Source organism: Anser anser, assembly GCF_964211835.1.
Source record: "Anser anser genome assembly, chromosome: 1".
Lineage (NCBI taxonomy): Eukaryota > Metazoa > Chordata > Aves > Anseriformes > Anatidae > Anser > Anser anser.
Genome location: NC_139720.1, coordinates 101,008,109 through 101,024,320, shown reverse-complemented (window position 1 = coordinate 101,024,320; position 16,212 = coordinate 101,008,109). Strand labels below are relative to the sequence as shown.

The window sequence follows — 16,212 nt, the reverse complement described above, 5'->3', positions numbered from 1 at the left end:
GCTTGAGCAGTCAGCTAGTACTCACGACATAGCAGGCTGTTTCCATTAGAATGAGACATTGATTACAAGAGCCAGGTATTTCTTTGAAGTAATCCTGTTTTACTACAAACTAAGTCCCGCTTCTTCAAATACAGTAAGACTGAACAAGAATCTGGTGCTTTGCTCATGATCCAGATCTGCTTGCAGTCAGTACACTGCTCAAAAAGCTCCTTCCCCTGGCTTTCTTTCAAGGCCATTGTGTATTCACTTCATTTTGTGTATCATGATTTTTGTTTTGCTCCCTGCGTGTTTCCTCCTGCTTTTCACTGTTTTAGTCACTCTAATCGATCCATTCAATGTTTATTTTGGGCATGGCATCCACAGTTTAAGCTATTGCTAAACAAATGGACATCTGTTTGTTCTCTCATTTAGCTGGTGCGCAAGGCAGCAAGCACACCCGGCAGCCTCAGTGAGATCGATGGCTGGTTCTAAGTTGGAAAGCTGCCTCTCAGCTCCCATCACAATATTAGGTGTATTATACTAGGACCTCAGTTTTAGTTGAGAATGCAGCGTTGCTTTTCTAGATGAATCGCTTGTTTTAAATAATTATGGTTCCTATTCTGAAAATGAAAGAATATATACTGAATCTTTAAAGATCAGCTTTATCAATTTAAATACAAAGACACAGAAATGGCCACAGACATAATTATAAACATTTTGATAGTCACTCTATGGCAGGGCTGAGACTTCTGCTCAAGAGGAATTTTTTTTGCTATGAGGAATAACAGAAGCAGATGACTATTCATTCATCCTATAAAATTATAAATATGAAAGATGGAGACTTGGATGCTTATGTAAGTGGGATTTTAATAGATTATACTTTGAAACAGTTGAGTATACTAATCGTGATTTTAATGACCTAAAAAGCTTGAATTTCTATTAAATAGCATCTTGAATATTTCCATGAATCACAACGCTTGTTTTCTAAGATAATCACAACATTCCTACAGTATGGCTCGTGCTTAATTATTGATGAAGCATACCCTCACATTTCATTATCTTTAAAAATATTTTCTATCACTGTAATCGTGTTTTCGAGGCAAGTAAAGACTCTAGAGTGAGGGCAAAATTTTCCAACTCTGGTATGCTTCACTGCTCTAGGAAAAACACAGTATACTCTCCCTAACGGCACAATGTGTATGGGGTGATTAAAAAAGATCTGGCTATTTCAAAGACTTATTTGAATATATTCATTTGCTTAGAGATGAAAATTAATTAAAAAATCAGGCAGTTAAAAAACAGACCACCCATTATTAGACCTTTGCCTCCTATCTTGGTAACAGAATACACTCTAGCAACCCAGGAGTATACCAGTGAAAAGCGAAGGTGGGGAAATACATCTTCACAGCTGAAATGCTTATTACTCTCTGACAAAAATTGCTTCCTATTCAAATTGTCAAATAAGAATCTCTTTCTCTCAGTAGTTAAGGGGGAGTCAAATCATCAACAGGAAAAAGCAGTACTCAACCTCCCCTACAAATCAGGCTAAAACCCTTGCTAGCTCCCACATAAGTGGACCTTGTTGAAACCTTGCATGAAGACTTCATTTCACTCAGTTTTGTTATTAAGTTGTGGGTTGTTTTTTGCTCATTTGTTTGGTTTTATTGGTTTGTTTGCTTTTTTTTCTCCTGTTGCATGTAATCCATTTCCCCCACAGCAGGGCCTGGAGGCTGCTCAGTGGCCCATGGCCTCTTTCAATATGGTTGCCACTCCCCACTGCTGTGGACCAGCAGTGAGCTGTGGCAGGCCTCAGCTGGTAGCCACGCTGAGAAGGCTCTTCTCCATTGTTCCCAATGGGGTCTGTGTTTTATGAAGCCTCACAGTATAGCCAATCGCCATCTCCCCAAGGGCAACGGCAGTTTCTGTTTCATGGAGAACAATGGATGATTGTGGCCAGTCTAAAAGGGAACAATTCTGCATGGGGAAAACAACAACAACAACGAGAAAAAGCAACAGTAAGTATGGACGTTCATAATAAGCACCAGTGAGGAAAGCACCTATTGTGCTAGACCCTCTCTGTGGAGAAGCTGAGAAGGAGGTGGGAGACAGCATGCTAGTTTTCTGCACTGAGAGGGAGGCCAGGAGCACCATCCTTGGAGGAGTGATGGAGAGGAAAGCGGGCACATGCAAAATCCTATTTTGCTGCTCAAAGTAGAAGGAACAGTGTCACTTCTGCTGTGGGATGCAGAAATGGTGAAGAGCTGAGGCAGAGCGCTCAGGGAAAAGCTGTGAGGAGCCGAACAGCCACAGCCACTATCAACAAGAGGCTAGAAGAGCAGAATGCAAAGGATGCTAGAGCCTATCTATCTATTTCATCATTTTTTCATTGCTCTGGTGAAACAAAGCAGCTGCAATTCCAGTGGAAGTATCTCATAAACCATAGGTGTTCTATGTTCCCAGATGGGAGCACAATAGTCAGAGCATAGCCATGAATATCTATGTAAACAGTAAAATAAAATAAACCAAAAAATAATGTTGGAAATCTTTATCTGGGGGTATTATTTAAATTGCCTTAACACAGTTGTATGATTTTTTTTCAAAACAATTGTAACAACTCTGCGTTTTATGTATACTTCAGTCTTTTTGGTGTCTAGAAAAACATTTCACATCGCCATATATCTGCATTTTGATGCTGTGTTTATTTTGGTATTTCATGACAGTCTCATTTTTAAAATTAACATTAAATAATCAGTGAAGTGTATATTGATCTGTACATTAAAAAGATATTAAACAACTACTAACTCAACAGGTTTTAAGCCTCTGATCTCAGTTTAGCAATTAATGTTTTTATTAGTCCCATAGAAGAAAATATGAAAGCATGGCTACTAAAGTTTGCAGATGATGCACAGCTTGGTGAAATGATAAACAGTACTGAAAAACAGCCACTTACACACAGATGGGTTGTCTGGTAGGAAAGGGAATCCATACAAGCAACAGTCTGAACAGAAATAATTTGAAGGTCACACACCTGAAAACAAAAAATTGTAAGTCATCTACAAGCTGGGAGACTGTGGAAATCACTGGCACCAAAAATGACAGAAAGAACATGAGCTCTCAGCACAGTAGGCAACAGTATTCTCAGATATATACATGTTATTTATTGTTCTATCAGTCTGTACATCAACTCCATACTTTCTTAGCAACACTTCTATTTTTTTTCCTACTGATCACTGGAAGCAGAGAAATTACATTGAGTATTGCAATAGTATGATGGCATATTTTGATGCTTACCCTGAAGAGAAGAGATTGAAAAACCACAAAGATTAAAGAAATGCAACCGTAACTTAAAATATATGAAGCCTATCTTATGATGACAGTTCTGAAAAAAAGAAAATCAGTCTATGCCATTTGCTTAAGAAAAAAAATATTTTTTGATTATGATAGGAGAACATTTCTGAAAATAAAAAGTGTTTTAGCTTAAAAGGCAACAATGTTCTATAACGTAAAATTGTAAAGTGAAATTACAGGAATTCAGATTGGAAATGGCACATTTTTTAAGAACTGGAACAATTTATAAAAATATGACAGGTTTCACATCTACTACTTTACAGAAGTGTCCAGTGCCTAATGACCAATGATTTAAATGTGAATTCTTATTACAGAAGCAGGTTGAGGGATTAATTTAATTATGGTTTGTAGTATCTCTTATGAGAATCTTGGACAAATATGTTAAGACAGAAAAGTGTTCACGCTGTAATACATACTCTAGAAAAAGCAAGAGATATGTTATGCTAATTGGTATTGTTAAAATAGCAGCTTGGTGATTCTCTTATTAATCTGAAGAAGCAGTTACAAAGGAGAGGTTCAGACTGTGTGAATTACTACCTATTTCTAAATTTTCCAAAGCTGTTTGGTTATTAGTTAAATTTGCCGTGTTTGTTTAAAACTTTTAAGTATGCTTCATTTTTTCTATTAATTATAGAAATAACAGTTGCAGTCTTAAGAGTCTTGAAAATGTTCACATGTATAGAAATATCACCATCAGCTGGGTATACCTGAATGACATTTGGCAGCTGGGGAAATGACAAGGAAAGGCAAGACCATACTTGCCAATAACGTTGCTCAAAGTAAAACTCTAGTCCATGGTCTGGTACTTGAAGAGATGTTATCACTTCAGGAATGAAGAAGTGCTGTTTCTTAGCAGTAAACGCATCCTCAAGGCACAAGAAGATTATGACTGAATAACCAATACAGAAGATGATTTTATTAAACTGTTTCCCAGATTTGTTTCAGTTTTGCACACAATGTAACAGACCTTTGTGTACAATTGGGTGAGGGAGTTAATTAATCTAGTAAAATATTATTTGGGTGGTATCTGCACTGAATGCATATTAATATATAACAGTTTTAATAGGACAGCATTTATGTTTGAGATAGGAAGGCCTTGCAGCACCATCTAAACCAGTAAACTGTCTTCTTTCCAGGATTCAATTCCTCCAGGAATATCAGATTGGAACATACTGTATATCTGGTCCCCAGGGGTTCTTGTAACATCTTTTCTGTCCTTTTCCAACTGTGTTCTTTAAAGCAGACAGATATGTGGATGATACCTCAGAACTACTTTTTTTCTTTGTGAATTCCATTGACACAGCCTTTTTTTTTTTTTCTGCCTGTGAATTGCATTTAATTTCTAGAGGATAAGTGCATTCATTCTCCATTTCTATTAATAGTCCCTAAGAACACTATCTAGACAGCAACATTTGCATATAAAACTATTTCAGATACAGAAGACAAATTATTAAAAGCACTGATACATTGCACCCAGAAATATGCTAAGCATTTAGATATTCTATCTATAGATATCTATTCTTATCAGATAAAGAATAAGATATATCTGTGCTGGGAACAATGTTTGAAGGTCTCCTCAGACATCCAGGCTGGATTAACCACTGGAAATAATAGCAGATTTGGGTTTTCTATTTACTGCAGTAAACCAACCTTGTCTATAAACTCCTTATTGCTGCAAACTAAAGGTGTGTGTCTGGGGAGGGCAAGCTTTTCCCCTTGATGTTCCAGGACATGGAAATACAATCCTTTTTCAGACACACATGTTTGCAATAGAAAACTTTCACTCTGCTCTCTTCTGTTTTTAATCTGCTCATGACAGGAAACACAGATTCAAAATGAATGTAAAAAACACAGCCACCATAACTGATGATAATACAAAAGAACATGTAGGAAAGATTTCTTTTTCCCAACATACTATAGGGAGAAAAGGTTTACAGATTTCAGAAGATTCTAGGTGTTTTTATTTCCAAGTGGCTACCAGTACAGTGTTTTTCCATGAACTTCACAGAAAATAGTTCTCTGCAATGCTATGATACTACCAACAGTTTCAGCACACAAAAGATAATACAATTCTTCATACTCTTCCAGATCTTCAGCATTCAAATGACTGCCCTGCCAAAGTTTCATTGAGCCGGCAAATGTATAAAAATGGTCAAAAATCCTTCCATAGCATGTGTAAAATATAAAATGAAACAGGTAAGACTGGGATTTACCTTCTTCAGCCAGTCATGCTGCTAACGTTGAGGCTCTCCAAAATGTCAAAGATGTGCTTTTAAACTATGTCAATTTACGTGTCTGAAATGAAGGTTTTTTTCTGTTCGTAAATGTAAAGGGTTGGACTGGACTCCTTCCTGTGCCTGTTCCAACTTTGTTTCTGACTCTGTATTCTTCAGATTCCACCCTACCTGGTCTCCTTTCTCTGCCTCATCTACTTTGCCAAAATGTCCTGTCCTTGCTTTTTTGTTCACACAGTATCTTTGTAACATCATCCTTCATTTAAAAAAGAATGTTAGGCACATGCAATGCACAATATTGCACATGGCAATTTCTGCAACCTCGTCAAACAGTGTGTCATACACTCTCTAATCTGTGTCCACTTTGCCTGTTTAGCCTATTGAACTATTTGGAGCATGGGCTACCTCCTTTTGTGTGCTTAAGCTATGAATGGCACAAAGGGGCTACATTTTAGACAGTACCTGAGCAAATACTATAGCGAACAATGATTTGCCTAGCATCATATAAGAACTTTAGGACAAGTGGCAAGGAATAAAGCCATGTTTTCAAAATGTATTCAATTTCTTTAACCATTTGTCCTTTTTACAGTCTGTTGCCACAGCCACCAAACAATTTCTAATTTTTACTTTAAATAAGACATGGAGGCTGTGGACAAAATCCCTAGAGGGACTGTTATACATCCCTAATATTCCCTGGACCCTGACATTGTAAAACAACCAAGGCTGGATCCTGTGCAAAGCAGTGCCTCTTAAAGGCTTTATACAAATATAAGTTTTGTGTACTATAGCCCAGCTACGGAAGTCCTTCTGCCCAGAAAAAAAAAAAAAAGAGTTTGTGTTCTGCTCCTAGCACTATCATGCATTTTCACTAATCACTTATTTGAGCATATGTCTAAGTCTTCTCCTGAATCATTTTATGGCTATTGTCTGCAGGTTTTTCCGTGATTTTTCAGTATTTTTTTCTAAGCATGAACACCCAAAGTGGACTTAGATTTACTGATGGGTACTCCAGTACTAAAAAATTACTTAATTCAACATTTCAGCAAGAGGATTGCACTAGAAATAGAGTTGTTTGTCAAACACAAATTCCAGGTCTTCCACAAAATTGCTGTGTCTCAGGAGACACCCACTCACCTGAAATGTATGGTCTTGAACTTTTGTTTTTAAGTCAATAGTCAGGTTGGAGATATTAAAAACAGGGAACAGACGTAGTTATATTTTGACTGAGGTCTGGTTCATGTGCACCTGCTACTGGTATTTCCTAATCTGAGCTCTGTAACAGATTCTTCACATCTAACAGCCTTGAATGGATTCACAATGCGTATTGGGGCAATATTAGCAGGGAAAAGTGGCTAGGAATCATCATTGAGAAAGGCTGGAAGAGTTTTGGCTGCAGTGGGAGATTTCAGAGGGCAATAAATATGATCAGTGAATCTTTCTCCTCCCCTAATTTGGCCCTCTCTCAGGATGCAAGCTGTCTCTTGTCTTCTCTGGGATTTTCAAGCCAACCTCCTTCTCTTCTCACCCTTCCCATATATTCACATCACTCTCCCTCTCTGCACTAAGAATATCCCATGCTGCTTCTGTGCCTGCTAGATTTCTGTTGTAGTAGTGAGCTCTTGTTTTTTTAAAGTGCTATTGTAACCCAGTAAGTGGAAATTTTTCATTTTGTTCCGCTTGAGTTTGGGTTCAACAAAGACTTCAAAGTAATAATTCAGACTCTTATGGTTGGAGGGAAAAAAAAAACAATGTGAATTCAAGTTTTTACTCCAGTTTCACTTTGATTTTAAAACATGTTTTGATTTAATACACTCTGATTATCAGAATGATAGCTGTGTTTTTGGCCTTATTTACACATCTGTCAGTATTTGTGTTAAGAGCATATTTCAAGTATCAATTATTCACCATCTATATTCTAGATTACTGGTGACAGTACTGAGTAGGGCAAAGCACAGGTTACTGTAGAAGTCTACTAGAAAGTCTCTCAATTCAAATTTGATAAGTACTTTTTCAGAGCTGTCAGGTAATCAGCCCTTAGTCCTGTTTAATGTGTGTTTCTCCAATAAGTTTAATTAGAATCCTCTGCAGTACTAAGTCGAAAATATTTAACAAGTCTAGGAAGTATTGCTTTTGTACTGTTACACTTACTAATTCAAATTCTAATAACATTGAAAATGAACACTAATACTTTTTACATAACATCAATACCTTCATTCTTAAGTTTGCAATCACTGAAACACACATAGCTTTTTGCTTCATCATTTTGCCTGAAATCAAGGTCTGACTTAATGGTTTATAATAGCATCAAAAAATTCATATTTAGTAGGTGCTGCAAAGCTTTCTCCTTGGTAATTCCGTACTGGAAAAGGGTTTGTTTTAAAACTCGTCACAAGTGAGGAATGGCCTACATTTCCTTGTCACATCTTCTCAACTTTCTTTCCAGCTTTTGAAGCTAGGTTTATATTCCACTTCCCTCTTTAGCAGCCCTCTCTTCACCTTGTTATTTTGAGACAGCCCTACCTGCTTTGATTACTCTCCAATGGAAAGAAGTTCTAGTCAGGAGACAGATGCTAAAGCATCCATACATCCCTCCCACCGCCTGGATTGTTGCCTAATGCTTCACTCAAAGCATGTCTTCAGTCTCACTTCAGTGGTGCAGCCACAAGCTCGTCTAATATTTTTTTTGCTTGTTTTGGCCTTAGGACAGGAAAATCTCAAAAAAATATCATCTGGTCTTTTCTATTTTTCGGCTTCTTCTCTGCTGTCTCCTACAATTCAAGCAGTTTCATGTAATTTTCTCAAAAACAGGCTGACATTTTTGCTGAAATGTAAAGCTAAATAAAATGTCAGAGCAAGATGGACATTGTACATGGAAGTTTTCAGCTCAAATTATGACCAATATTCACAGCGATGATACAAACAATGAAAAAGAATTACATGTACAGTTTTTGGACTCAAATTTCTCATTGACCTTGCACAGCAATTTTTTTACAGTTTGTTTTAGAGTCTGGGGAGCTAAATATAGATTAGGGTCCAATATTGTAAGCACTGTAAACATAGTTTTAAAATGTAAAAATTGTTATTAGCCAACGCATCCAAGTGAAAATGGTTATATAAACTTACGGTGCTTTTAACTATTAAGAATACTTCAGGATTTTACAGTTAGGAACTGTAAAACAGTTGGGAATGTTGTCTGAATGGGCTAAAGTTGCGCCAGGGGAGGTTTAGGTTGGATATTAGGAAGAACTTCTTTACTGAAAGGGTTGTTAGGCATTGGAATGGGCTGCCCAGGGAAGTGGTCATGTCACGATCCCTGGAGGTCTTTAAAAGACGTTTAGATGTAGAGCTTAGTAATATGGTTTAGGGGAGGACTTGTTAGTGTTAGGTCAGAGGTTGGACTGGGTGATCTTGGAGGTCTCTTCCAATCTAGATGATTCTGTGATTCTGTGGTAGGGTTTGGACTGATCTTGCCCAGTACCGTGCTGGCTGTTGGGAATAACCACCTGTGTGCTGAGGGGTGTCACTGCAGATGCACACGGGTACCCGACAGCTTCCCAGCCTGGAGCTGGGTCTGCTATAACCCAACCTCAGCGGCCCGTTAAACCTCCCTAGGCCAACCGTTGCTATGGCCGCTGCCCCCACCCCGGTAGGCGGTGCCCGGCCACCACGTGACCGTCTGAGCACCACCCCCCCCAGCTCCACTGTGGGGCGCTGCGCGCATGCGCCGGCGCTTCCGGGCTTGTACCCTCGTTCCCTCCTCCCCCCGCCCCCCCCGCCCCCGCCATGGCGACACCGGGGGGCCTGATCCGGGCCGCGCGCCGCGGGACCCTGGCCCAGGTAACGGCACCGGGACGGACGCGGGGCTCTCTCGGGCCTCTCGGGCCTCTCGGGCTCGGGCCCGGGCTTGCCCAACCGCCACGCCGCGCCTCCCCACCCACAACGGCCGCGGCCAGCTCCGCGCATGCGCAGGGGCGGGGCAGCGGGTGCTCACCCGGGCGGCTCCGGGCGTCACTCGTGGCCCCGAGCGCTGGGTTCCGGGGGGGGCTGCGAGCTCCCCTGTCCTCCGGCAGAAGGCGAATTAACGTGTGTAAACGTGGGACTGCCTGAGCGCCGCTCACGGGGCGTTGGCACAGGCTGCCCAGAGAAGCTGTGGATGCCCCATCCTTGGAGGTGCTCAAGGCCAGGCTGGATGGGGCTTTGGTTAACCTGGTCTGGTGGGGGGTGTCCCTGCCTGTGGCAGGGGGCGTGGGACTGGATGATCCTTAAGGTCTCTTCCAACCCAAACCATTCTGTAATGCTATGAATCTATCATAGTGATTTTTTTTTCCCCCATAGCTGTGCAGTTGGCTTTTTCATGAAAACCATGTTCACATTTATCTATCGTCTAAATCTGGAACGATACTCAATGTTTCTGTAGTGGAGCAGTTCATCTAGGATGGGTGTCAGCGTAGACAACCTGCATCTCGAGTTGCCTGTGAGGAGAAAGGGGAAAAGTGAAAGATCAAATACTACTATTTGATTTCTAACTGTCCATGCTGTCTCTGACCTTGCAGCTACTGTATCCCCCTCAACCACAAAGTTGTTCTGAAAACTTCAGGCCAAAAAAATACACTAACATGCAAAAAAAAATTCTTTACATATTGGTAAGTTTTGGTAAATTACAAGTTGCAGGGATGTTTGGTTTATTTCAGAACTAGGTTTTTTAAGATTAAATTTAAGAAATGAGGGCACATTTCAGTTTCTTATCAACACAGCTAATAGCATGCAATGACCTTGATTCTGCTCTGTTTTGAAAGGAGCACTCTGTTGAGGAGGGGGAGTGGGCGGGAAAAAGGAAGAATCTGTTATCCCAAAGAAAACTTTCATAAGTGATATTTCACTTAGTAATTGTACGCTTCCTACTAGATGTTACTATGGGGCAGAGGTAAGGTGTCCACTTATATTTTAGGTTTTTTTGTTTGTTTTGGAATTAATTTTGTGTATAAGACTACTCTGAATGTTAACCATATGGAAGACCTGAAGAGTCTTGACATGTCATACTGAATAAGCTTGTTAGGTATTTCCATTCCTTTAGGTGCTTTGATTTCATTTCATCGATGTGTACCTGAGTCTTCCTAGGTTTATAACACTTGAAGTTTTGAACAATTACATTATCCCTGTAATACATTTGCCAAAGCAAGCAACATGCAGATCTTGCAAATATGCCACAAACAACTTTTCATTTTTAGAACAAGAACTGCAAAATTTATCAAAACTAGTAAAAAGGATTGTATATGCCTGTATTTTCAGCTACTCACTGTAGTTCTTTGGGATCCAATCAGTATCCAAACAGGTAATTTCCCCTGCCTTCATGTCTCTTGAAAAGGTTGCTGTTCTGTTTTGCATAGTAGACAAATCTGCTCTAAGTAGACTTGGCTTTGTTACATCTTAATATTCTCTCTGACTTGAACATCTTTGCCAGCTTAAAGTCGCCCATTAAATCAAGATTATTTTTCAGGTGCTTTGTCATGTCTTTATTCTTACCTGATGTCCTTTAGATGTGCTGTGTATGTGAGAATGTAATTCCTTCCTACTATTCTATAAATGTTTTTAATTTAAAAACCAAGAAGCTCAAAGTTAGTATTATGTAACTTCTTACTACTTCTTACTTACTGTATTCCCACACTCACACAAACAATAGTGGTAATTTAAATTTTTTTTTTGTTTTCAAATTTGCAAGTCCAGTATATTGTGGGCTTTTGTCACTTTCACTTTAAGTGCCCTCTTATGGCTATCTGGAAAGAATTGCACTCTAATATGAAGAATAAAACCTGGCTTCCTAATTTATGCTGTTCCTATTGCCAGACTGCACTTTGGTGTAGTTCAACTATTACGGCAGACAGCTTGGAATGGATCAAGTATTTGCTGTGTGCTAATGCAGAAGATTCAAATTTCAAGCTCGAAATGTGTTTGTCTTCAAGCTTCGGTCATATGTACTTATTGGCACCCTAAAATATTTGATATTTTAAGCATTTGATAATGTAGTCATAGTTATTAGAAGATGCAATTTCTGTGATTTCAGCTGTGTTTCACTGGAGTGCACAGTTCATCATTAGGCTGGATTTATCCTGCTGTGGAAAAGTTCCTGGTTTTGTAACTATTTTTACTACACAACTGGAATATGTAAACACAATATACATGGTTAAGAAAAAAATATTTTGTTGGAGAGATTAATTATATTGTGAGTATCCTGACTTTTAAGACCTTACTTTCATACTCCTTGACTTACTGTTCATCAGTGGCCTGTAAGACAGGGTTATGGGAAATCATTTCATCAAGTTTTTTTCTTTGATAAGACAGTCTTAAAGATGGCAACTAGGAGGTACGTCAGGGAATTAATAATAATATTCTCAGAAGTCCAACTATAGCCTAAACTATCAGTAGGAAAATATAATCTAAGGTAAGTCAGTTGGTGTCGGTGTCTGACTTGATAAAATATGAATTAGCAGAGTTTTAGTCCTGTCAGCAAAGGACATTCTTAACCACAATAGGACATTCTTAACCACAACAGCTACTGATGAAAAAATCTCAGTATGTGAGTGAGGTGAACTTATGAACTGTATGTAGTTAGGTGATTGGGGAAGAAAATCTTACCTGTCAGCAGTACTACCAATGTCTGTGAGTAACTGCCAAGCATTTTTGTACTGGTGTGAACTTAAGCTCTTGGACAGGATATTTCTTTCCTCCTTTACACCTCAAAATGGACTTATGATTTGGTCAAAGAAAAACCTAGACAGTATTGTATGTATCCCCTTCAGACTCTGCTTTGTTCAGATCTACATCACTATTGCTACATAGCATGTTTCAGACACATACTTTATGTTGTCTCAGTGAAGTAGAAGAAATATGAGGTCTTGCTTTTGATTATAGGTTCTCATGCACCGCTAGCTGGTTTTCCAGGCACCCAGATGGAATCCATATAATGGTTTGGGTTGGAAGGGACCTTTAAGATTGCCTAATTATAACTCCCCTGCCATAGGCAGGGACACTTCCCGCTAGACCATGTTGCTCAAAGTCCCATCCAGCCTGGCCTTGAATGCTTTCAGGGACGGGGTATCCACAGATCCTCTGGGCAACCTGTTCCAGTGCCTCACCACCCTCACATTAAAGAATTTCATCCTTTTGCCTAAAAGCCTACTTTTACATGTTATTGGCCTTCCTGAAGATATCAGGAGCCTTTAGCACCATTTTTTTGTTCTAATAGCCAGGCAGTTATCACTGTTATTATAAGAATACTGTAATACCTCTATGGTTTTTCTTTCTGAGAGCATCTTTTAAAGAAAATACGAACTTTCCATTTTGCTTCTTTTTCTCCTACGCTGATCTTCCCTCTTCTATGCGTAAGCCTTCCCTGGCCTTCACATATGATCTGTTACAGAGGTGGTATTGTCTCTGCTAAAGCTGTGTGCTTTGATAGCCTACAACCTCCATCTCGTACCAACTTTAGCAGCATTCTTCTTCACTGGAAAGTGGATTTTCTTTTAGCTCTCAGTGATACAGAACTGCTTCTTCTAGCCACAAGGGATGTCTTATTTTAATACAAAATACTTTCATCTTTGGTATTAGAATTCAGCCCTTTTTTATTTTTTTGCTTGCACTCAAATTTGGATTAGCTATAACGAAACTCAGGACAGTGAGTCTGTCAGGCACTGTTCAGGTCATACAGAGAAAAGATTGATTTGAGTCCAGCAATCCCAAGGATACTGCTTCTGCCTCTTTTAGAGTGCTGCACAGAAAACATCCCTGGTGAATGTTTAGTCAGGACCATTGCAAAAACAAGATCTTCAAATCCAAGCAATCTTAGCCAACATGTTGGTAAACTTAGCAGCTCAGTTAGGAGTGTGCCTGTACCTTTACGTGAGTTAACAGCCAGAAAAATGCCACAGGATAAATCGGTTTCCTTAGCTTGCTTTTTGGTCACAGTTTGTGACCAAAGATGGTGCTAAAATCAAGGTGCACTTACTGTTTCTTCCTCTGCTGTGGCAGCTTCCTGAGGCCAAGGTTAGACTCCTCAGTCTGGCATGCTTTGCTCCTAAGAAGTCTGTGTTTGCTATTGTTTTTTTCCCCTCTAGTTATGTTCCAGGGAATTACAAAAAATGGGGTTTGTTCACTGAGAATTTATGCTAAGCAGACTACCTTCCAGGCTGCTTCTTTTCTCATCTCTTGTATTTTTGGAGACAGGAATGGCATTTGTCCTTCTCTGGTCTCTTGATACTTTGTTAGGCCTCTGTGAATGCCAGCATTCTTAGTACTTTAGAAGATCTTCAAACTAGTTGGTGTTGATGAAATATGATTCATTTTTTGATGAAGTATTGTTCTTTCTGTATTCAGGCCACCTGATCACTCCATTGTTAGTGTGCTGGTTATGTTACTGATTGGTCATGTTTCATATTTTTTTAATGAAGATTGCTGTGAAAAAGGCATTAAAGATAAAAATTGAAGGGTTATTTTAGAGAGAACCGCTAAAATGTCTTTTCCCAAATTGCAGATTTAATCTTGAATATTTTTAGCTATAGTTTCTGTATGAGTTAGGGAGAAAGGCAGTAACTGAAAGCACGAGGCCCCAATCCTTACGGATATCGAAGACTGAAGTTAAAACTGTAGTGGAAGCTAGAGCTCGATGTTTAGTATCATTCAGCTTTGTTTTAAACGAAATGCAAACTCTTTAAAGGAGACCATGTTCCCAACTTGAATTTGTTGCTGTTACATAGGGATCACTTTGTTAATCATTAATGAAATTAGTCCCCAGATACACATAACAAGCTGTGGTTGTACACAGGTTACTGCAGCAGGTCAACTTCAGAACGACCATCCAGGCACTCGTGTACTGAGATTGATGGATGAGCAGAGAGTTTAAGTGCCTGCCTTGGATTTATGATTGTGGCAGTCCCTGGTGTAGCATGTCTTTCTTCTAGAGTGCATGAAGGTTGGAGGCAGCGAAGTGCTTTTAACTGAGAAAAAAGCTGGAAATACAAATGTCTATTTGATAGCAAAAACCCGTGCCATGGCCTGGTGTCCAGTATGAGGTTGTTCAATATGTTGTAATCTACAGGACCTTTAGAAAAGATCTAAGAGACATGAGAAGTACCTTGCAAATAGGAGTGGATTCTATGTGGATTCCAGCACAGAAATTGATACTGAATTTATTTATTTTAATTTCTCATTTTCTTAAATGTTAACTGTTTGACTATTGCTGATGGGCGCAGATGCTCATGGTTTGGTTACCCAACTGCCCTTGAAATCAATTGGATTTAGCAGTGTGTTTCAGCCTCTGGATTAAACCTTTAGCATATTTTAACCAGGTTGGAAATTAATGAATTCTTTCCTAATCAGTCATTTGTTTTATTTTTAATCGCTAAGTAATTTGCATTTAGGAAAACTACCGTATCTTTTAGATAGTATTGAAGGTGTTCTGTATGCCAGAATGAAACCATTATCTTGTGTACCATTTTCAAAGGTGAAAGGAAATTAGTATGCAGTGAGAATATATATTTCTCGAGTCTTCATTGAGTTTGGGAGAACTCAAATTTCTACACAGAGTTATTAGAATTTCCAGTTGGAGAGAGACTTCCCTAATCTGCCTTGCTTAATGCTTCGTCTGTAGCGAATTTTGGCCACTGTTGTAGCTACAGAAGAGAGAGCCCCCCATTGTAGACAGAAATGAAGCATCTTTGAGGCGTGAACTAGCCCTATTCATTTCCATAATGGAATTCTAACAATAAAGTCTGGCAAATGTAGACTGTTTTAGCAGGAAACAGCCCTTTATTCTGGCATCTTGGCAGGGCTTGGGTAGAGTCCCACCATTCTTTCCCCCTCTGGCCCTTGCTTTGAGTCTCTTAGCTGAGCCTGTTTTTTCTCTTGAGAGACTTCTGTTTTTATTAACTTGTTTTTGTAGAGTGAGTTTAATGAAAGATGCTACACTGGCAATCCTGGATGTTGAATTTCTGTGTATGTTTCTCTGGTGCATATATTGGACAAACATCATGAATTGTGCAGTCTGTAGTGGATCACCTCTGTCTCTAGACTGCAGAGGGGGGTCTTGTTTTAATGCTGTTTCTTTAGCAGATAGAATTTCCATTTACTAATACGGCAAGTGCTATTCTAGACCTTCAACAATTACTTTTTCCATGACACAAGTTGTGGTTTATCCTGGGACTCTAGGGTTAGATGAACAAGCATTTTATGGAGTTGACTCAAATTACAGTAGAATCAGAAGCTGAAGTGAAGAAAACCCCTAAACTTTAAGTCAGTTATGTCACCTTAGATCATTTATTTTTTGAGCTCTGCTGAGTTTGTAAGTAGTGATTTGAAATTGTTTTCCTTCTGGTTATTTGAGCCGTTAACTGTTAGTAACTGCAACAATACCATTCTTGGAGTCCCTTGCTCAGACAATTCATGTAGGAAATTTTATCATTTTGTGTTGTATCAAGCAAATCTATTTCATCTACTGGACTGTAGAGTATTGTCTACCTTGAGAGTATATTGAACTTCTTACTACAAGGGGAAGAAAGAAGGGGAACCATATATATGGTTGCTACCAGAAATCAAATGTCTGTTTTTAACTTTTAACCTCAAGGTTTTTTTGAATTATGCTAGGGCTTGCTTCCACTGC

General features: G+C 39.1%; 1 protein-coding gene across 4 annotated transcripts in view; it reads left to right on the top strand.

Annotated features, from left to right (window-relative positions):
* Nucleotides 1-9,239: 9,239 nt before the first annotated feature.
* The window catches only part of WARS2 (tryptophanyl tRNA synthetase 2, mitochondrial), a 41,692-nt gene continuing 34,719 nt past the window's right edge, over nt 9,240-16,212 (top strand). Inside the window, exons 1-2 of one of the 4 annotated variants that reach the window (XM_083851179.1) lie at nt 9,246-9,398; nt 11,623-11,693. In XM_083851179.1, coding sequence (XP_083707305.1) covers nt 9,281-9,398; nt 11,623-11,693 — 189 coding nt within the window. In that variant the 5' untranslated portion in view covers nt 9,246-9,280. Of the gene's footprint in view, nt 9,399-9,451; nt 9,732-11,622; nt 11,694-16,212 lie in introns of those variants that run through there. The other 3 variants (XM_083851180.1, XM_083851182.1, XM_083851181.1) reach the window with 3 other exon arrangements.